At 44.0% G+C, this 22492-nt stretch overlaps 1 protein-coding gene across 1 annotated transcript in view; it reads right to left on the bottom strand.

The window, feature by feature from the left end:
* Positions 1-22492, bottom strand: part of LOC147701913 (cytosolic phospholipase A2 gamma-like) — a 1137524-nt gene that overhangs the window by 1071996 nt on the left and 43036 nt on the right. Inside the window, exons 2-3 of the mRNA XM_086930543.1 lie at positions 20609-20664; positions 19696-19807 (exon numbers count right to left, since the gene is read on the bottom strand). Of these exons, the coding sequence (XP_086786669.1) occupies positions 19696-19807; positions 20609-20664 (168 nt within the window). The remainder of the gene's footprint in view (positions 1-19695; positions 19808-20608; positions 20665-22492) is intronic.

The raw sequence follows: 22492 nt of genomic DNA on the forward strand, positions 1-22492 counted from the left end.
GTTTGTCACGGTCTTTGGGCATAAAGTAGGATGTAATATGCATACAAGGATGTGTGCTTTTCCCAACCCCCACCCAGATCAATGCCTCTAACCAGCGGTTCTCCTCGTATCCAGGTAGCCAACGGTTCAAGTGCCAGCCCAAAAAGCATTGGCGACAACAGGCAGCCCTGCCGTGAACCCCTATATCATAGTTGTACCAATTTCCAAAGATTGGGTCAAGTCCTATCTTAGTATGACAAATAAGTATGTCCATTCGATACTGTTGAATGCCATTCACGCATCATGGGACAGGAGGGCTGCAGGCACACCTGGATGCTTTTGAGTCATTTCATTTTTCATTTGAATTCTTTATTCGATGATTAAAAATCACCATAAAAGTATAAACAATCAATATACATTGAATTCATTTCTTTAAAAACAATCAGTCAAATTAGCGTATAGCCCAATATGAATACAGCAACAAAATCCCCGTAAAATTGATAAACATCATGATCCATTGAAACCAACCACTGAGCTTTCATCATCATCGCCCCCCCCTCCTCTAGTTACTCTTAATCGTACAGCTACTTTAATAAAATTAATTATACAGCACAATGTTAGTTGGTCCGCAGCGTGTAAAAAAATCAAAGCATCTTTTGCACCTTTAATATTTGATCTTTTTAAAATATCTACCAAAAATCTGCGTCTGGGTACTGAATAAAATGGGCATATTAATACAAAATGAAGGGAATCCTGCGGAGACCTATTGAGTCATATACATTATGCCATAGACTCGACGCAGATTAGGCCTAGTACTCCTGTCAGGCATGAATCTGGACTGGTCCCGGTGTATCAGGGACCATATGACTGGACTCAAGTGCTTTGCGATGACCTTATCCAAAACCTTGGCTTCAAAATTCAGGAGGGAGATGGGTCTATAGGAGCTGCAGAGATCATGGGGTTTTCCCTTTTTCAGGATGACCACTATGGTCACCATCCTCACATCCTCTGGGAGTTGGCCCTCGTCTCTTGCCCCAGGAACATATTGAGCATCTGCAGGGCAAGATTCTCTGCCACACACTTGTACAATTCTGTAGGGAGCCCATTTGGACCTACTGCTTTCCCTGACTGGAGATCTTGTGTGGCAATTTCTACTTCCTCTACACTGTCTGTGTACAGCGTATCCCTATCATCTGCCCCCAATGTCGGCAATGCTATGTCTTTAGGCAGTTCATAACAGTCCTCCTACCCCGTTTGGTCTGTGACTGATAGATGTTCTCATGGTATCCTGCAAATACTTCAGTTAACTCTGCACCAGTTCGAATCTGCACACAATCCCCTGTCTGAATTTCAGAAACCTGGGGGCATATTACCAAGCAATAGCGATAATTATCGCTATTGCTTGGTTAGAGACAAAAATTTACTGCTGAGCTGCGGCGATTTTTACCGCAAATAAACCTTGGTATTACCAAGGTTTATCGCAAATGCGATAAAAATCACCGCAATGCATGAATATCGCTGAAAAGTCAGCGATATTCATGCATTACCGAGCTAATGCTCTTAGCCATGTTATCCACCTCCCATTGGATAACATGGCTAAGAACTGCTCAGGGCAGGTGTTAGCTTTTGGAAATATTCGCGCTTAGTGTGAATATCTCCAAAAGTTGGTAATAGGAGATAGCGATGTTAGCGACTGTTTTCAGTCGCTAACATCTTGGCACGCCCACTTTGCATGTCATTAGTGATAAATATCACTGACATGCAAAGTGGGGCCCAAGATGGTCGCTATCTCCTACTAGCTGTCGCTAACTGGTGTTAGCGACAGCTAGGTAATAGGGAGATAATTTTATCTCTGCTTTCTTGGCTTTTAAAGCCCAAAAAGCGGAGATAAACCCCCTTGATAATATGCCCCCCAGTTTCTACTCCTTTCCCTCCTTTCCAGCCAAGCAATTAATATATTTACCTTATCACCCAAGCCGTATACCTTCCTTTGTGTGGCAATCGCATGTGTATGAGCAGCATTTTCTTCCATGTCCCTAAATTCCTTTTGAGTGCCTGTTTGTATTCGGTGTAGCCCACACAATTCCAGCTCAAGATTCGATATCTCTTGCTCCAGATTGTCGCTCTGTGCATGTTTTTCTTTGTGCTTAGCCCCAATTGTCACCTGCACAAAATCCCTGACCACCACCTTATATGCCTCCCAGAGTACACAGTCAGACCGCACAGAGCCAATGTTTTCGGTAAGGTATTGGCCCATGCACTCCTCGGAAGAATCCCAAAATTCATGGTCCCAGAATAAGAAGGGGTCCAGCCTTAGCGGGGGAGACCAATCCCATACTGGGCAATACATATCGACCACCACCAGCAAATGGTCAGATATCCCTTGCGCCTTGTGACACCATCCGTGGAAAAGTCCCACCGAGGTGGTGTGTATAAAAATGTAGCGAGCCACGACCCACTTCTATGTGCCGCTGAAATGTGTGTATATTGCCTCATCCTGGAGTATTGGCTTCTCCAGAGATCCACCAGTCCCAGTGAGTTCACAAAGGTGCTCAATGATCGGGGTCTCTTAGTTTTGGAGGGAATCGTCTCCCTGTTTATGTCTGGGGCCATCGTGTCATTCATGCCTCCACCCAGAATCAGGGTGTCCTGAGGCAACTCGAGTATTACTTTGCTAAGGTCAGGAGGTGTAGTTCTGTGTAGTTGAGGGGGTATATATGACAAGCAGATGAACAACTTGCCCCTCACACATGCCAGATAGGGCAGTGTAGCGTCACGTGTGATCACAACATGTGTGATTCACTACAAATGGAACAAAGGGGCTCATTAGGATGGTGGGCGGACTTAAGTCGTCCGCCATCCCATTGTGTTCGGACCAACCGCCAGACATGCAGCGGTCCCGCACCCCGAATTAGGATGCGACCACCACCATGGCGGTCGCATTCTGCAATTTAACATTGCGGCTTTCTAGTTTGTCGCACAGCCATCCAGGAAACATATGAATCCATTCCCTCCCTTCCAACCCCTCTCCAGTCAGTCCCTACCCTTACCTAAGGATCAATGTACAACTTAGGTTCTCGGGTCGCAACCCTATGTTGGTGTAGCATTGTTTCTGAAGCATTTGTAACCCAACTGTAGAAAAAATAATGAAACCCCCCCCAGAACAACTCCCCCCTCCCTGCTAGCCTGCCTGGTTGGTCTAAAACTACTCACATCCCAAACTAGCACAGCACCTGTCCCCAAAAACAACAGTCAACTGGCGTAGGGCTGACGGGCACCACCTCATAGCATCCCCCATCGGGCCTTATTCTAGCCCCAAAATTGAACGTGTTGCTGTGTTGCTCAGACCAGTGCAATGCCCCATCGTGGTTGTCTACCATAGCCTGGTTGTCCGTGGCATCCAGCCTTGTCTCCCACCCAACCAGTCTTTAGCTGTCCCTGTAACACTTCGTCTACATTATGTTCGATCCCTTGTAGCCAGACAAAATTGTTATTTTCTGGGTTTTGCACTCCGACTGTGGAACTCAACGAACGCGAGCCTCTGGATCATGCCTCCGACCTCTCGTCCTCTGCCTGTCAATTCAGGGACTCCAGGTTGCGGTTCTAGCTTCCCCACCAGTCCTCCTCTTGTCGTCGGCTAAGTTTTTGAGTGCGCCCCTCCTCCAACCATTGCTGAACCTCTGATGGCACAGTAAAATACCAGGATTTATCATTTTCAATTACCCTGAGTTTTGCTGGAAAAAGCACCATGTATTTTATTCCTTTCTTTCTCAAAGCATGCTTCACCTCATCGAAGGTGCATTGCTCCTGCTGCACCCTCAGGGTAAAGTTCGGAAAACATCGTAAGACTGAATTCTCATAGAGGAGATCTCCATGTATCCTGCCCGCCTGAAAAATAGCATATTGGTCCCTATAGCTTAGAATCCTGGCTATAGTTGTTTGGGGTGAGGCCCCCAGCCTCGACGGAGGAACCGGTGGCCCTGTTCGCTCTTTCCACCGTGAAGAAGGTTGAGAGTCTTAATCGGCTTAAGATGGTTCAATATAATGTCCTCTAAGAACAGATCCATACTTCTGGCCCAACCACTCTAATTTTGTTGTGGCAGGCCCTCCCTTCCTGATCCTCCTGCTTCAGTGCCATTTGCTTGTGTTGTTGTGTCAATTGTTGTACTCTTTCTTCCAGTTTACTTACTGTGGATTGTAGCTTCGCAATATTCATTTCAGCCATGGTAACTCGCTCTGAGGCTTATGCATATCCACTCTCATTAAATTCATCTCAATCATGACCTTATCTATATTTGTCTCTAGGGTCGTACCCAGAAGTTGGATGGTCGTCATAATCACTTCCAGGGAGGGCTCTACCGTTGCCTCCTTGTCGCTGGTCATTCCGTCTTCTGACACTGCTTGTCACAGTTTTCTCATAGTGGAGTCCACCTCTGTTAAGAGCCGCATCTATCCTTCGTGTTTCACAGTGTTCCAGTCCAGCCATTAGGCTTCTGTGAGGTTCCCTCCCTGGCTGGAGAAATGGGGCCAGAGTATTGGAAATTCCCCCCTTGGTCTCACAACCTCATCCGCTCAATTATGGGCAGGTAGCGGCAGTACTTTTATCCGTGCGAGCAGCACTGTCACCTGTGTTTCACTATCAGAGAGGAAAGGGGATCCTCACTCCCATCACAGCACCCCAACTGGCAATCGGGCCTTTTCTAACTGACCGTCAAAGATATATCAGAGTGGGGACCCTCTCTGCATCAGCGCTGCCCAGATTTGTGGGCGGGCCCGGGCCCTTCTTCCATAATCTCACTCGAGCCCTGGGCCCACTCCGTCTTCAGTTTGTCCCAAGTGCTCCCATGCAGAGAATGTGCAGGCCACAGTACCATACTCCCATCACCAGCCGCCCTGGCCTGTTTCTATATTTGGGGGCAGCTCTCCTGCAGCTCCCCGTCTGGGATGGGAACTCACTCTGAGTCTGATGCTTACCAGCTTTGTTATTAGCTCTGGGGTTCCCTTCCACTAGCTTACCTTGATCTTGGGCCAACACCTTCTTTTAATCACATCAGTCTCTCAGAGCACACAGGCCGCCACACCCCCCAGTCACCACAGGTCACTCGGAGTCCACATCCGCAATCGAGGACTGCGCTATTCCAGCTCACCGACCATGGTGCGGGCTTGTCTCTTCCCTGGCCTACGTACCATTATTCAATCCCCACGCTGCGGTCCTCTCCTGCTCCGCATCCTGGCCTCGCTATCCGATCCAGGGCTCCCAGAATACGTGACTCCGCCCATGTCATCGCCATTCTCCAGGCTCTCCGATCGCTCATGCCTGACTCCATCGCTCTCAGAATTACACTCTTCTGGGCTCAGTATTCGTCTGCCGGCCCCGGGACAGTGCTCCAGGGTCCTCTGTAGCTATTTTAATAACACAGCTGCTGAATTATGTACGGATATTGTGGGCTTTCTGAAAGGCCCTGGCAGAGGACACACTTTACGCAGCCATCTTGGCTGGTGCCAAGCCACGCCCTGATCATGGTTTTTCTTGCTCTGGTCATCCTGTACCTGGCCATCCTATTCTTCATTCTCCTGGCTATCTTATTCCTAGCCATTAGACCAGAATCTACAGGGTGTGGCCATCCAGGTCCTGATCTCCCTGGTCCCGATCCCTAATTTGCTCCTCATCCTTGTCTTGGTACACAACGTCTTGATCCTCTATACCCTGATATACCTGGATATGGCCACACTTTCCATGTTTTTGATAGTCCTTGTCCTTCTCAAGACTTCTATTCTTGGTCCCCAAGGTTCTGGGCATCCTCGTCCTCTTGTCCAATTGTGATTTTTTTATCATAAACCTTGCCTTGGTTCTTCTTGGTTCCCCCAGTCTTGACCCATATTTCTCTGCTCCTTACTGATCATCTTGTCCTGGTTCTTCTCAGCCTGAATATCCTAGCACTGGTATCGCAGGTACTGGTCGATTTGGCTGTTGTGTCCTGGACCTTTTAGTCTTCGTCACCCTGGTTTGGGTTGCCCTGGTCATCCTGGATCTGTCCCTTGTCCTCCTAGTCCTACTGGTACTGCAGCTATTAATTGAGCCCTCTTGATCCGGGATCTCCTTCTTTGGGTACACAAGAGCCTCATCATTTTGGCCAAGGTCCCCATGGCCAGCACTGTCTAGTCCCTTCCCCTTCCTCACGTGGTATTTTGAGCCCTGGACCCCGAGTTCTTATACTTCATAGATCTCTTAGCCTTGTTTCCATGCCTCTTGGTCATGATCCTTTTAGTTCACCTAGTCCTTCTTGCTCTGGACATGTGGATGCCCCTGGTATGTAGCAGGGATCCTGCTTAGAACCTCAGTGAATTAGGGTGTACCAAAACTCACCTTAGTATCCAAAATCCCCTACCAGACTAGCAATCAGTGTCTCATTGGTTCTTACCGACCCCCAATGATTAGACAACCCGCACATGGACTTAGAACACCTCAGGTAACATGAAACACATGAACACTCTTTCGTTATACTAACATATCAATCCAGAATGAGGAGTCAATGAGGACACGTGCGAGTTTGAAATGTTTATTTCTAATGCAGTGTTCTCAAACGCAGTATCTTAGCTAATACAAGCAAACATATGATAAGGAACAAGGTTAACAGCATGGTTACCTTTGGGCTCAGCAGAAATGGATCAGATCATCTCCTGCACCAACTCTCTGCATACGGATATTCATCAAGTGTCTAACTCAAGCTCCGCGCAGTGCAGTATTAAGCACGCCTAAACCCAAAGTTGGCCACAGCGGCATCCATATTATGTCTACTCAGTGCGCTGATCAATCTAAACAACAAGCGCTGTGTTGAAATAACCTTGAAGGCCTCGGCACTCACTGTACAGACATAGCTTACCAAGCAAGGCTGATATTGTAAGTAAACATGTTATTCTCGTATGAAGCAAAATATCCAACTAGGCAAAAAGATTTAATAACAAAGTGTGTCGTGTGCAAAGACAGCAGAAAAGGAAAATGGCGTTTAAACATCTAACAAGCTCATGCTAACATAACACAGTGCAAAGGTGAAACCAAAACACAAGACAGGTACTGGTATCCGTGGTCTTCCTAGTCTCTGTCCTGTTAATCCTGATTTCCTGCTATGACTGCCCATTACCCTCCAGGTCTTGATCTTTAATGTCCTCTTCAATATGTTCCTGATCCTCCTGGCCTAAGTCATTCTGCTCCTTGCCCTCATGGGTATGCAATAATTTGCCTGACCCACCACAGATCATCTTAGCCTTTCTGATGTTCCTTGACATCTGGTTAATGCTAGGCTTAGATCTTCCTAGCCCTGTACTTCCTGGTCTGTCTGGCTGCCATTCCATTGTACTCCTGAACATGGACCTTTCTATTCTGGGTCTTCTGTTTCACAGGTACCCAGTCCTTGACCTTTTCATCCTCTTCACCCTAATTCTCGTCCATCTGTTCTCATAGTCATGTCACTGGCTATCTTTCTTCTGGTTTGCCTGCTCCTAATACTTCTGATCCTGTTGTGCCTGGCCCATGTAGTCCTGGTGATAGTTCTGGTATTACTTTGCTTGGTCCTCATGTATTGGGCTTCTTCCTATGCCTGGTTATTCTCATCCTCTGGCATGTTTGGGATCCCCCTCCCCTAAGTCTAACCCTCATGGATCTTCTGATCCTGGTTCCCCTAGGCAGGGTTTCATGGTACTTTATACACATCCCAGGTCATTCTAATCTAGGGTCTCCAGGCCCTGCTAGTCCGGTTCCACTAGTCATGGTCTTACTGGTCCTGGTCCATTTGCTTCTGACTCCTCTGTGCTCCTTGATCTGATCTCTGAGGTCTTCTAGCTCCTGTCTCTGGTCCTTATTTCCATCAGTCTCCTGTCTCTTTGATCTGTCCACCTCATTCTTCTACACCTGGCCCTAGAATTCCTTGTCTCTCTGGTCCTGATCTGTGCGCTCAAGCCCTTTTAGATATTATGGTCCGGGTCCTTCTTTCTGCCCAGTGTCCTTCTGTTCCTTTGGCCCTTTTCTACTAGGTCCATATGCCACTGTTCCACATCCTCCATGCCCTCATTATACTTCTTACCCTTGTCCAGGTACTCCTAGTCCTGTTTTTCCTTGTTCTGTTTTCATTGTATATTTGTTAATAGTCCCCTCTGGCAGTGTTAACCCTTATACTCATAGATTAGGTCTCCCTGAGCCTGGTTCTTCTTGTCCTGATCTTTGTCACTCTGGTTGTCCTAGCACTCTTGGTGGCCATGGTCCATATTCACTTGCTGGTCATCACCCTCTCCTTATTTATCCTACTCCTTCCTTCCCCAGGCTCCGTGAAATTGAATCAAATAAAAATGTATAGAGCACACAGATAGTTTACAGAGTGTCCCAACTGCATTATTAACCACTGTTGAAATGCCATGTTTTTACATTCCTCTTAAAGTCACCTTCATCCTTGGGCGCAAGCAGGTAGTGAGGAAGTGCATTACAGCAGAGAAGATGGTACCCCCCATTTCTTTGTCTTAGTTTCAGGTATCAAGGCCAGCGGCGCATCCAAGGAGAGCAGGGTTCAAGCTTGATGGTACAAACACCTATTCTAGGCAGAGTATGAGACAACCTGAACTCCAAAAGATTCCACCAGGATTACCAACAGTGACATAAGCATTAAACAATGCTCGACTTTGTGCAGAGCCCTGGGGAACAGCACATTTTAATGGTTTGGAGTCAGGCGAAAAAGGCTGCATCCAGACTGATTGGCATCTACTTGATAGAAAAGAGTTCAACCAGGCCAAGGCGGTCCCACTTATCCCAATATTGCACAAATGTTGTAACATGATAGGATGGTAAACCGTATCAAACCCCCCGTATAGATCTAATAACAATAGCAACTTGCTTTGCTTTGTCCGCGGCCAGTTTGATAGCATCTGAGACCTCTTCCAGAGTAGATTCAGTGCTGTGTCCTGGGTGAAAGCCTGATTGTGATGGATGCAGAACTTGAGTCTAAGTAGACGGTTGGGTATTCATTAGTTTCTCGAGAATGTTTGAGAAAGCTGGCAACAAGGAGAAAGGCCAATAGGTGGCTCGGATAGATTTGTCTGCCAAAGTTATTTTATTAGCCTGGTCTTCTTACAACAACTGGGGACAATAGATTGATGCAGAGTCATTTAAAAGAGAATTCAAAATGGGATTGACTACCTCGACTTGGATGAGATGGACAAGGATCATCAGGGGTGCCCCGATTGGCATGATTTAACAGCTTTCGTGAAAATCCACCAATGTAATGCTACTGACTTCTGCTAGTGAGCAGGAACACATACCTGGGGGTTACACAAGACTGGTCTCCAGATCTATTAATATCAACACTGGTATTAGCACCAGATTTATTTAGAGCATCCACCATGTCCTTGATTTTATTGTAAAAAAAGGCTGAAAGCAGCATGCATGATTTCCGGTAACCCTCAAGGGCCTGAACTAGGGCACTTGGATTACAGAATCTCTTCATAATTATAAAAACCTCTTTAGGTTTGTTACTAGACATGATAATATCATTTGTTATTGGAAAAGAAATTCGCCTGAGCTTTCTTCATAAACTGGTGATAAATATGGAGCTTTCTTTTATAAAGGTATTTTTCTACAGGGAGAAAAACTTGTGAAAAGGTCTTGAGAGCTTTTTGCATTGTTGGCGCATTAACCTGAGCTCCTCGTCAAACCAAGGAGCCGAGGGACATCTTAGGTTACCAGACCCTGTCTTAATGTGGGTCACCAGGTCAGCCATATTGCCCAACCAGACAATGATTGCCAAAGCATCTGCATCAATCACCTCTTGTTGGGGCTAGCAATTACTTCATCAGGTACAGTCTCCAAGCCTGTCAGCACCTGGATATCTTCACTGGTGACAAAAAGCACTTTTAAAATATACTAATTGATTGATTGTCACTCAGATATATATTTCTGGGGATTCTAGATTTATTTTGCTGAGACAACACAGTCAAGAACAGAAACTCAGAGTTCAGTAGAGACAGGACCTTGTCCACATAACACAATGAATGTTAAACATTAAGTCTACCATTACCAAGTAACTAAAATGTAAGTATAGCTGAAGGGGCACCAATAAACATCCATGCCTGAAACCCAGTCTGTCGGATGAATGGTAAAGAAAAATATGCTTACTTACAGCAGCAGAGTGAACAACTCTGAATTACCAAAATGCATATCTTACCTGTCTGCTACTTTCACTCCCCAATTCTACAGAAACCCCATTCCTGAGTCTCACTCAATTTACCTCTTGCAAGTGTCCTAAAGCATTTTGCCCCAAAGCAAACAATTGCCGACTGTACGTGTCTCTCCCTGGGGCCCAAATACCACCTATCTGTCTGGATTCCCTGTTCGCATCTGCTTGCCAACTGGTGCCGTATGTCAGGTTCGAAATACTATGCAAGCACAACCCTATCTTAGAAAGAAGCCTAAAGCTGGCATAATACCTTTCATAAGTAGCCCAAAAGATCCCAGTCTTCAAAAATCTTAAAACGGAGGATCACAAACAATAAAAAAACATTAAATTCTCATGAGTGAATAAAACTTTTATGTAGCATGGTTTAAAATTATTCTCATTATTCTTTGCAGACAGCCAAATATTCCTAAATTGCAACACAAAACATCTGTGCCCCATATCATGAAGCTCCTGAAATAGTAGTTTGATTGCTACATATTTTATATATTAAAATAACATAAATAACATCATTATTTGTATTCAAAATGTATTTGACTGTTTTTGGTATCATTTAATTCATGCACTTTATTATGTATAAACTATTGTACATTTGTGTATGCACTTACTTACAAATGCCTCACATATGTGGCATCCCCATTACAATATACTCACCACCCTACTATTTACTGTTATTCCATTCTTTCTTCATAGCTGGCTAAATAAAACCCCCCTTCACACTATTTATCCGTCCACTGGTCAAAATGTACATCAACTCTACTATTTAGCCTATGGCCAGCTAAACAGCTGAGATTACGCACTATTTTCAGTCCACTGATTAAATAGCAGAGATTATGTCCTATTTGACTGGTGACCGGGTAAATAGCGACTTCCATAAACAATAGGTGCAGATGTGCAGAAAATCTATCATCTGCCAAATTGTGGAAGTTTTCATAATGCAATGAAATTGTGTACTAAAGTGAAAGACAAGCATTAAAGATTAATGATTTGGGCTGGTATCGGGTTTGTGGCTCGCGCTCTTTTAGTCTCCATGTATGCTGACGATGTCACTCTTTATGTCCACAATCCTCAGGAGAACCTCAGCCCTTTGGTTCGTGAGGTGATACGGTTCGGGGGCTACTCCGGAATCCAGGTGAAATGGAATAAGTCTGTGTTGTTCCCCCTCACTGATACTACGGTGCCATTCGCTCCGGACTACCCCTTTATGTAGGCATCGGGTACTAAGGTATCTTGCTGAGCAGGATCTTGGATGAACTATGGAGAGCAACTTTGATTGTGCTGTGGACTGGTTTGAGTCCAAGATTCCCCTCTCAAGTCGGTTGCCATTGTCTTTGGCCAGTCGCATAGCTGTTGCCAAGATGGTTGTGCTCCCTAATATTTTATATTTGTTTGTAAACATTCCAATCCCTCTCACTGCTCACTTTTTTCGCAAAGTCCGCTCTTTGCTCATCACTTTGGTTTGGGCCGGTCGACAGCCTAGGATCACATACAACATTCTCACCCTCCTGATGTCGCGCGGCAGACTTGGCGCCCGCGATTTTAAACTTTATGCCCTTAGTGCCAAGGCCAGTTTACTTGATTTCTGGCTTCATCCAACTCCTTTTCAGCTGCACGTTGATTGGAAGCCATCCTTGCTGCTCCATGGCCACTCACCACTGCCTTTTTCGCCCCAGCGAAACACCCACACACTGAGATCGATACGGTTGAAACCATGCACTGGACCTCTGAAGGGCTCTGTAAACTTTCCGGCTATGGTATGCTTTCCGTGAATAAGATGCCAATCGCTCATCATCTGGCTTTTCCTCCTCTCCACACTTCTGGGATGGTTAAACACGCTACTCACTTAGGGCTGCCTACAATGTCGGATCTCTATCCTGGGGGCACATTCTTCTCACTTGCTGCCGATTGCAGCCCCAGGGACACTCTACTTTATTATCAACTCAGGCTGTCTGCAGGGGGGCTTCACCTCTTGTTCCCCCAGCCCCCTCCCTTGATGGCCACTCTCGACTTCCTTTATACGTACCCCTCCCCTCCGAAACTAGTCACTAAAATCTACTCCCTCACATTGGCAGCATCTTCCATTTCCACTGACCAAGCGCAGGTGGCATTGGGTGAGGACCTGGGTCTCGAAATCTCTCAAGCTGACTGGCTCTATTGTTCTAATCAGATTAAACGCCTGTCCCCTAATTACCGTCTACGCCTTATTCACTTTAAATATCTACATCGGCTCTACCGGACTCCCGCCCAGTCACACAGGATGGGACTTATTCCCAATGATAGATGCCTGTGCTGCTCTGCTCCTGTGGCTGACTTTTCTCACCTCGCCTGGCTGTGCCCCCAGGTCTCCGCATACTGGCGTGAGGTCTGCGCCGCTATTTCTGAGATCACCTGATCGCTGGTCCAGCCCGATCCCCTGCTTTGCCTCCTAGGCGTTGTTAAATATTGCCCAAATGCCTCCCGCTGCTTGACTGCCGTGCTACTTGTCCTTGCACTGCGTAGGGTTTCCATGTGCTGGGGCTGCAAGCCTGCACCTAAGTTCGCCTTTTAGCTTGAGGATGCATCACGCTGCCAGACTTTCCAGTCCCAATTCTGAGACCTCATGCCAGCCATATCCCGCCCAATTGACATATGGGGCCCACTTGTGTCTTATCTCCTAAGCTGTAACTCCCAGCGCCCTGCAATCTCTACCGCGCTCCCCTCCGGAGAAGGTCAATGAGCGGCCTGCTTCCCGCTCTCCCTCCCCTCTGTTTGGTCATCCTCTCTCCCTTACTTAAGGTGCTTTATCCCCATGGTCCATCCAACTGTTTTGGTGCTCCTAAGATATTTCTTCTTTGTATTGATTTCAAGCGTTATGTGTTCGAGGTATCTTTCACTGAAATATATTGTATATCTGTACATGATGTCTTGATACGGTGCAATCTTGTAACTTTGCTATGCAATTTTCTTCAAAAAAGTTTTTGAAAACCCCCCGCCAAAAAAGACGATTTATGCTTAAGCCTGGCTTTTAGGGCACTCACTGCTGGGCCTACTCTGTGACTAGTTACCTGTCGTACTCTGTGGACTCGTGGCAATGCTGAAGCCCAACACATCACTAGGCTGAGCCCAAGAGCAGCGTGGCTGCCGACCATGGCATAGCTCTAATGGCTGAGCCACAGACGACTCAACAAATTATCTCAAAGCAGTACCCATATTAATTTGGGTACTGCAGTCCAGGAGAACTTGTCTATATTTCAGGAACGTTTTCTAAATGCTTGCTTGCCCCTATTGACCATTGCTTGTATCGTCTCTGGTGATGTTTGCTGCTGATCTTGTGGAAATTGGGTATTTTTCTTCATACAGCAGGCCTTGGTCTGCTGCAAGGAGAATGAGAAGGTTGACCCATATCAGTGGTGATCTTCTGTGCATAATGGTTAATGTGTGCCACAGTGAAAACTGGTCTTGACATGGCACCTTGGAATGAGCATCTTAAATCTGATGTACACTGAAGCAAGTCTGAAGTGGCTTTTTGGGTCCTCTAGTCTGATAAAGGTTAGAGCTGACTGCACTTGGATACAACTGCACTGGAGTGGAGGTTTGCATTGATTGTCGCACTGGTGACCATGTAATGGTATGAGATCCCTAGCATGACAAGATGCAGTACTGGTCTCTTCATACGTGCCCCTTGAGGGGACCTGACTCAAAGGTCTCCTTGAGGGCCATGCATGTGGCCTGCTTTTGTTTGGCTGCAGAGACAGTCAAGACCTAAGTGGTTCATCTGAACCCCTCTCCCTGAAGTTTGGTGTCAATCTTATGAGTGCTGTGCTTGCTAGTGTTGTTCTGGAGACTCGTCAAAGTGAGACCATGTCCTGCACCATGACTGTCTTTGGTAAGTGATTGTCATCCTGGCTCATTACAGTAAATGGCCATAAAACCTCTCCAGCAAGGTAGACATGATTTTCTGCTTATGACTTCTTTGAATAATCTAGTCACCTCTTAGTCTTTTTCAAGAATACCCTTAGTTTACCCTAAATTGATGGAACATTGTAGGGGCTACATAGAAGGCTTACTGCCATCTCAAATTAATAATAGTCCTTCATCTAATGTTACTGTCCATGAACTTTAAGACGACCAACTCCACACAGAGGAAGGTCTCACTGTCATATGAAATTGATAAATTGGAGACAGTCCCAACCTTATGCAGGAGCAGAATTAGGGGGTTTGTAAAGAAAGAAGCATTCAAAGTATGCTTTTACATTCTTGCTTTTCTGCTCCTGAACTCTACAAATAATATGGCCCGTTTGATAATGTTTTTCAAGTGATGCCCCTACAAAGATCTAATACGAGGATCTAATTTGAGATAACGTTGTCAGGACCATGTTGGGGATCAAATGCACTACTTCAGAGGAATGTAAATAGACCTTTGAAGAAGCCAGAATTTAGATACAAATCACACATTGCTAAAATATAGAACTTTGGGATAGATGTGGGTAATTGCAAATTACCGATTCTAAAATACCGAATTTTACTGATTCGGTATTTTAGAATCGGTAATTGCAATGTAGATAAAAATTCGGTAAAAAATACCGAATCGGTAAGATTCGGTATTTACCGAATCGGTATTTACCGATTCGGTATTTGCCATTGATTCCTATGGGCCTGGAGGCACATAGGAATGAATGTCAATTACCGAATCGGTAAAAGTCCGAAAAAGTCAAGGGTGGCAGGCTTTCACTTTGATACCCTGTTGCACCCTTGATTAGTGCGTGTGTGACATGCCCTAAGGGTGCCCACAGGTGTAAATGCACATTTATGCATTCACATAGGAATTCCTTATTTACTACCAACTAATAGTTGGTGGTAAATAACGAATACTTAAAACCCTGTAGCACTGTTTACAGTGCTACCTACAGTACAAAATACAGATTCGGTAATTTTACCGAATCGGTAAAATTACTGAATTGGTAAAATTACCGAATCGGTAAAATTACTGAATCTGTATTTTTTAATGCCCCACATCTCAGTATCCAAATACTGGTCGGTATTTTGATACCTACATCTGGCCCTTTGTCACTTGGCCACATCTCCAAGCTGCCCTCCTCTCTGCGCATTCCTTTTTTTGGTGAAGTCAAAAAGATTCACAGATTGTGTGCTGTTTATATCCTAGAGTGGGAAGGGCCAGGTCTTTAAGCATTCTTCTGGAATAATGTTCTGAGCGACAATACATCTCCAAACAAATCTTTTAAACTTACAAACATCTTTTTAAATATTATCTATGATATTTGTTTTACCAGATGGATAGCTCTGACTTGGTGTCACATAAATGTCCCTGTGGAGAATACATTTGTTTTTGTTGGTTAACTAGATACGAATTCGGGGTGCTGTTAAGATAATGAAATATTTAAAGAATGTCTCTACCTTACGCTTCACAGCTCTATTAACCATATATTTTGTATTCAACAAACCAATAAGCAAATTTGAATGAAAATGCTAAATTTGTCAACTTTTTTGTGATTGTTTTCACACTGACAACTATTGCAGGTCATGTGAAAATTGCTTTAACTTTTAGCACTGTAGTTAATACTCGAAGATTAGCTTGTAGCAAGAGAAAACACAAAAAGACTGATATAGCAATAAAATAATGAGTTGATGTTGACATATCACTACAGTTGTGGTGCGAAAGCACAACATGATCTGAAATTGTGCCATAGTATATCACCAACCGGGCCCGATGTAGGTAATCTCAATTTACCTACTCTTAAATACCGAATCATACCGATTCGGTATTTAAGAGTAAGTAAATGGGATGTAGGTAATTCCACTTTTGAAATTACCGAATCGGAATTTACCGATTCGGTAATTGCCATTGATTTCTATGGGCCTCAAGGCCTCAATTACCGAATCGGTAAATACCGATTCGGTAAAATTACCGAATTTGCAAGGGGGACAGGGTGTCACTTTGACACCCTGTTGCACCCCTCAATTTTGCATGGGTGCACATGTTGCTGACATACATTTATTTATTTATTTATTTTATGCAATTTGTTCAGCGCACGATTACCCATGGGTGTCTTGGCGCTTGACAGATAAACTGAAGGTTATACCCAAGAAATGATGGAATCTAGTGATTAAATAACCAGCTCTTCAGCTCCTTTCTAAATGATATTAATGTAGGGATGTTCTTAAGATCACCTGGCAGGGTGTTCCATAGTGTAGCCAGGGCTACTGCAAAGGATCTGTCTCCCCAAGTGGCCTTATTGGTTTTGGCTACCTTCGGAAGGTTAGCATCAGAAGATCTGAGAGTGCGTGATGGTCGATAGGGACAAAGGGCGTCTTTGAGAAAAGACGGCGCTTTTTCATGAACGCTTTTAAAAGCGATACACAAGGCTTTGAATTTTATTCGCTGTCTGATAGGTAACCAATGAAGTTTGCGAATAATATTTGAGATGGGTTTGAATTTGGGTGTGCCAGTCACGAGTCTTGCGGCCGCGTTTTGGACCAGCTGAAGTCTGTTGACTACTTGTTCTTGAGCATTAAGCATAAGGGCGTTGCAGTAGTCGACTCGAGACATTAATAGAGTTGAAATCAAGGTATTTATGGTGTTTAGGGGAAGGTAAGGTTAGAGTTTTTTAATCATTTTAAGTGTAAAAAAGGAGGCAGAAACTATTGAATTGGCTTGATGAATGTATGAAAGTCTATTGTCAAAGATTACACCCAGGTTTCTAACCTTGGTGACCAGGTTAGGTGGGGGGCCAAGGTCTTGAGGCCACCAAGTGGGAGACCATGCAGGAATGAGTTTCCCGAACACCATCACCTCGGTTTTATCCGAGTTAAGTTTCAGACAGTTTGAGTTCATCCAATTACATATGGCAAGCATTCCTTTTTGGAAATTATCAGCAACTTCCATTCCATTGTTGTTAATGGCCAGGACAAGCTGTGTATCGTCTGCGTACGATGTTACTGCTAGACGATGAGCTTTAATGACCCTCGCTAAGTCTGCCACATAAATGTTAAAAAGTGTTGGACTCAGCGAGGATCCCTGGGGGACTCCACAAGGTAGTGAGAAGGAGTCAAAAGAGAATGCACCCATGGAAACCGATTGCTCTCGGTCTGTCAAGAAGGAAGCAAGGAGTGAGACGGCATTTGATGACACTCCAGCTTTTCTGACACGGTCGATAAGAATAGAATGATCGACCGTGTCAAAAGCCGCGGAAAGGTCAAGTAGTATGAGCACCGCGGCACCTCCTTTGTCGTGGATCATTCTTATCTCATCTGAAGCTTTTATTAGTGCCGTTTCCGTCCCGTGTCCCTTCCTGAATCCGAATTGGGAAGCATTCAAGCAGTTGTTAATATCTATGTATTCAGATAATTGAGTATTCATTATTTTTTCAATGTGGTTTTTTTAAGTAGTGGCTTGATTACTGTCTTTTTCCATATGGTAGGGTAAGTGCTTGATGTGATCATGGCATTGAAGATGTCTGCAAGAACAGTTGAGATCGTTTCTGGAACCATTTTAAAAACTGAAGGTGGACAGGGATTGTTGGGTGAGCCAGAGTTGGTTGTAATCATAAGTTTGTGAACTATCTCAGGCGAAATGTGATTAAAAGAAAAATTAGGAAGATTGGGGGGTGTGAATATAGGTATGGTCTGAGTATGGGTCTGATGTGTATCATTAGTAAGTTTATTGAAGTTGGAGTAGATATCACAGATCTTTTCTTGGAAGTAGGTTGAAAGTGCATTGCACATAGATTGAGAGGCTTCTGTAGTTGGAGATTTGTCGTGTCCGGAAAGGTGGGAAACGACCTGAAACAGCTGTTTAATTGAATCTTGAACTAATTCAATTTGATTGTTAAAGAAAATGCTTTTCTGAGTGATGATTGAGGATTTATAATTCTTTAACTTCTCTTTATAGCAGCTTTTTTCATGAGGGTCATAGTTACTGCGCCACTTGCGTTCCTGTCATCTGCAACTTTGTTTTTCTAACCTAAGGGCTTCAGCAAACCATGGGGCAGATTTTAAAAGTCTGTTGGTAGAGCGTTTTTTTGTGGGGACGGAGATATCAGTTGCAGTCTTGATACATGTGTTGTAATCAATGGCCGCGGCTTCTGGATCAGAGGTATCAATATCTTTTAAGGGGCCTTGTTTATTAATAAATTCAGGAACATTAATGTTTTTCCAGGATTTAAAAGTGTTGGGTTTACAAGGTTTCGTAAGGGTTGGTGTAGAAGGGAGAATATTAAAACAGACAGCGAAATGATCTGTCCATGTGAGTGGTATTATATGCTCTATAGTTAAGGAATTAAGATTGGAAAAAATTCCATCTAAGGTGTGTCCTGCTAGGTGCGTAGAGGAATGGACAAGTTGGATGAGACCTGCTGGATTCATTTCAGTGAGGAGGGAGTGAGTGTCAGGATCCTCATTCCTCTCTAGGTGAAAATTAAAATCACCCAAGATTGTAAAGTTATTTTCTCCAGGTATTGGCTCCAAAAGATGACTCAAAGAGGGCAGAAAAGTAGAGCGAACGCCTGGGGGGCGATAAAGAAGAATGCCTCTAAAGGAGGTGGAATGAGGAGTAACAAAAGTAAAATTCAGAGCCTCGCATGTGTTAATTCTTAAGGGTTCTGTGCGTAAGCGAAAAGTGTTGCGATATATAATTGCTACCCCCCCTCTTTTAAGTGATCTGTCAAGTCTAATGTTAGAGAAACCCTCCGGAGTGGCTGAGGTGAAGTCAGGGTCGGACGCCTGGTCTCCCCAAGTTTCGGTAAGTAGCAGGATGTCCAAGTTCCAACTTTCGGTAAGGTGTGCAGTCTCATATCTATGTTTTGGGAGCGATCGCACATTTAGAAGGGCTAATTTGATGGAATTGGAAGATTTTTTAGAAGATGTAGCAACTGGGTCTAATAAGTGGGGGTGGTCCATAATATGGAATGAACAATGGGGGCAGGAGTACGGAGCATAGTTGAGAGTATGTAGGTTGATTGGAGCACAAAGGATGTTATTGGTGTTAAGAGATTTTAAATAGTCAGCATCATAACAGATACCTATGTGTGATAGACGAGATGTCTGTGATCCAGGGGGGGGTGGCTCTGGGCTCGGGACAGGCATGTTTGTCTGCAACATGGCACATTTTTTAAAGCAAAAAAAATGCTTTTTGAAGGGTTTTCATTATTTACCACAACTAACGAATTCTTAAACCCTTGTAGCACTGATTACAGTGCTCCCTACATATTAAATTACAGAATCAGTAATTTTACCGATTCGGTATTTTACAGAATCGGAAAAATTACAGATTCAGTAAAAATTACAGATTCTGTAATTTAACATGCCCCTACATCTCATTTTCCAAATACCGGTCGGTAACGGCCGAAATTACCGAATTTCGGCCGCTTCCGACCAGTATTTGCCTACCTACATCGGGCCCCAACCATCTTATCACAAAATCCTTTTGGATGGCCAAAGACATAGCGTGACCAAAACAAGTCTTATAAAAATATGGTAACATTATGCCAAAAGTTTTACTTACCGGTGCCACTTCAATCCCTTGTCGTGTATACCATGCAGACACCACATTTGCCCTCTCTTTGATGGATGCACTTTCTCCTTCTGAGAGTTCCTTTGAAATTTCCACCAGTGGGCTTCTCGGGAAAGAGACAATTAAAGACAATAGGTATTAAAGAGAAGGTGACAAAGACAAACATTTCTATCACATTTAGGGCCAGATGTAGGTCGCCAATTACCGGTCAGTAACGGCCGAATTCGGCCGTTACCGACCGGTAATTGGTGATTGAGATGTAGGGGCCATTATTTTACAGAATCGGTAAATTTACCGAATCGGTAAATTTACCGATTCTGTAAAATACTGATTCGGTAATTTTACCGAATTCGGTAAATCAAGATGTAGGTGGCACTACACAGAGTGCCACAGGCCCTTAAGGGTCGGTATTTTACCACCCAATCCTATTGGGTGGTAAAATACCGAATTCAGGTGTGCATGCACATCTGTGCATGCACACCTGTGCCATGTGACACACAGACATGCCCTTAGGGCATGTCTGTGTGCCACATGGCACACAAGCCTGCACTTGGGGTGCTAGATGGTGTCAAAGTGACACCCCCTGCACCCTTGCTGGATTCGGTATTTACCGATTCGGTAAATACCAAATCGCTATTTCCCATTGATTCCTATGGGCTCCAAAGCCCATAGGAATCAATGGGGAATACCGATTCGGTATTTACCGACTAGGTAAATACCGAATCTTACAGATTCTGTAATTCAAAATAAAAAATTACCTACATCTCCCTCCTTCTAATTTACCGATTCATAAATACCGATTCGGTATGATTCGGTATTTATGAGTCGGTAAATTAGATTTACCTACATCTGGCCCTTAGAGTCTTTAAATGACAGCAATCCAGGACGAAAAAGCAGTTCTTACATATCGGCAGAAGATTGCATCTCCACGGGGGAATTTTCGGCTGGACCTCCAAACACCTATAAAGATAGATGTTTGTAATTGTTTAAACAATCGTTTTTAGTAAACAGTTATTTTACAAGTTATACATAATTGCAGTTCAAGCAACGCCTCTTAATCCCTGCATGGTCTTCAGACACAAACAGTGAGCTTCCTAGCGAAAAGTGCCTTAAGAATTCAGCTGACACAATATGGGACCATCCAGTCTTTCATGGCACAGCTTTGTTTAAATTTGATACTGTACTTTGTAGATGGACAGTTTGTTGCAAACTGCTTACAGGTTTGCCCTAATCCGATTTTTATCCAGCACTAATAGATCTTTGTTTTTAACTCTGGATGCTAGTTCTGTATAATTTAACTTTCTATTGGAGAACAAAAAAATGCAGGTCTAATATAATAAACAATGCACCTGTCCAAGCATTTTGTCAGATGTATTAAGGTGTTTAATAACCTAAACTACCTGAAGAAAAGTCACTTGAGTGTGAAAATGCTATATTGCCTTGTACAGTCAGATTTTCAAGCCGAGTTTAAAGTAAAGCAAACACGGAAACCCACCAGTTATAGTTAACAGACATAACTATTGCTCACAAGCTCACCATGCATGGTTTATGACCTCACATTACCTCACTGATGATATATTTAAGAGTTTATCAACAACATCACTGATGATATCTGAAATTATATCATTGACGACAACACTGTGCATGGCTAGTGTATGAGCTATTGTAACGTCCGTTAACTATAACTGGTGAAAGTTGGTGGTTTTTTTTGTTTAAAATGTTACATTTTAATTGACATTTTCACCTAATTATAACGTCACTTTAACCTTAATTTTTTTTCAGTGAAATTCTAGGTTTAAAAAAAAAGGAAAGTAAGATCTTATTACCATACACATTCCCGGCGGATGGCCAGAGACCTTCAACGTACATCTTTGAGCCATGCTCTGTGTGGAATTCAGTGCATGGTCTATCCTGAGGTTCAGGTCTGCATGCCCCTCTCCCTGTGGAATGCCACCTCCATCCCCAAAGGGCCATGGAAACCTTCCCCACATTTTTTCCACATGTTTTTGTAAATTATTTTCCTGCTCCTCTGGGAGTCCCTTACGAGTCCCTTGGGCATTCCTCAGGAGGTTTCTTTCTATTTATGGCCAAGGGGGTCTGGCATAACCTTTTTTGGAGAAAGTGTGGTGAAGATTTGTCTAATGAAAAGAAAAGAAAAAAAACTGCTCCCACCAGGTGGGGGCTATGCCACTTCCTGCCATACCTGGGATGGGTGCTTGCATGGGAGCAAGCAGGACTTGTGGGTCCTTAGGACTCCCCTGTTGCCCCAATGTAAAAAATGTTGGGAGGTGCCTCAGTAGGGCACTTGAGCACCTCAGTGTAAAAAACAAAATGTCCATCTCCTGCAGGACCCCAAGCAATGGGGTCACCTGTATCAAGCCGGAGGGGATGCGGGAGCCTGGGTTCCCCCCCACCCCCCACTGTCCCAATATACAAAATATTGTGTAATGCCCTAGGTGGGCACCGGAGCATCCCAGGTTACAAATATGGTTGTTATAGTTAGGGTCAGATTGTGCTAGTACAAAAGCAGAGAAAATCAGCAGTTATAGTTATCTGATCTAGCTGTAACTTACAACCCGAATGCACTGCTGATTACATCACTGATGACATCTTAAATGACATGACTTATGACATCACTGTTGACACCATCCAGTGAGTGTAAGTATTTTGTAAGAGTTTATGATTGTTAAGCATGTATACTAAGGTACTACATAAGTTACAGTAGTAAACTAGGTGTACTAATAATGAGCGATGCTACTTTTAATATTTATCATGTGAGTTTCTGTGG

This window comes from Lissotriton vulgaris, chromosome 7 (genome assembly GCF_964263255.1).
Source record: "Lissotriton vulgaris chromosome 7, aLisVul1.2, whole genome shotgun sequence".
Lineage (NCBI taxonomy): Eukaryota > Metazoa > Chordata > Amphibia > Caudata > Salamandridae > Lissotriton > Lissotriton vulgaris.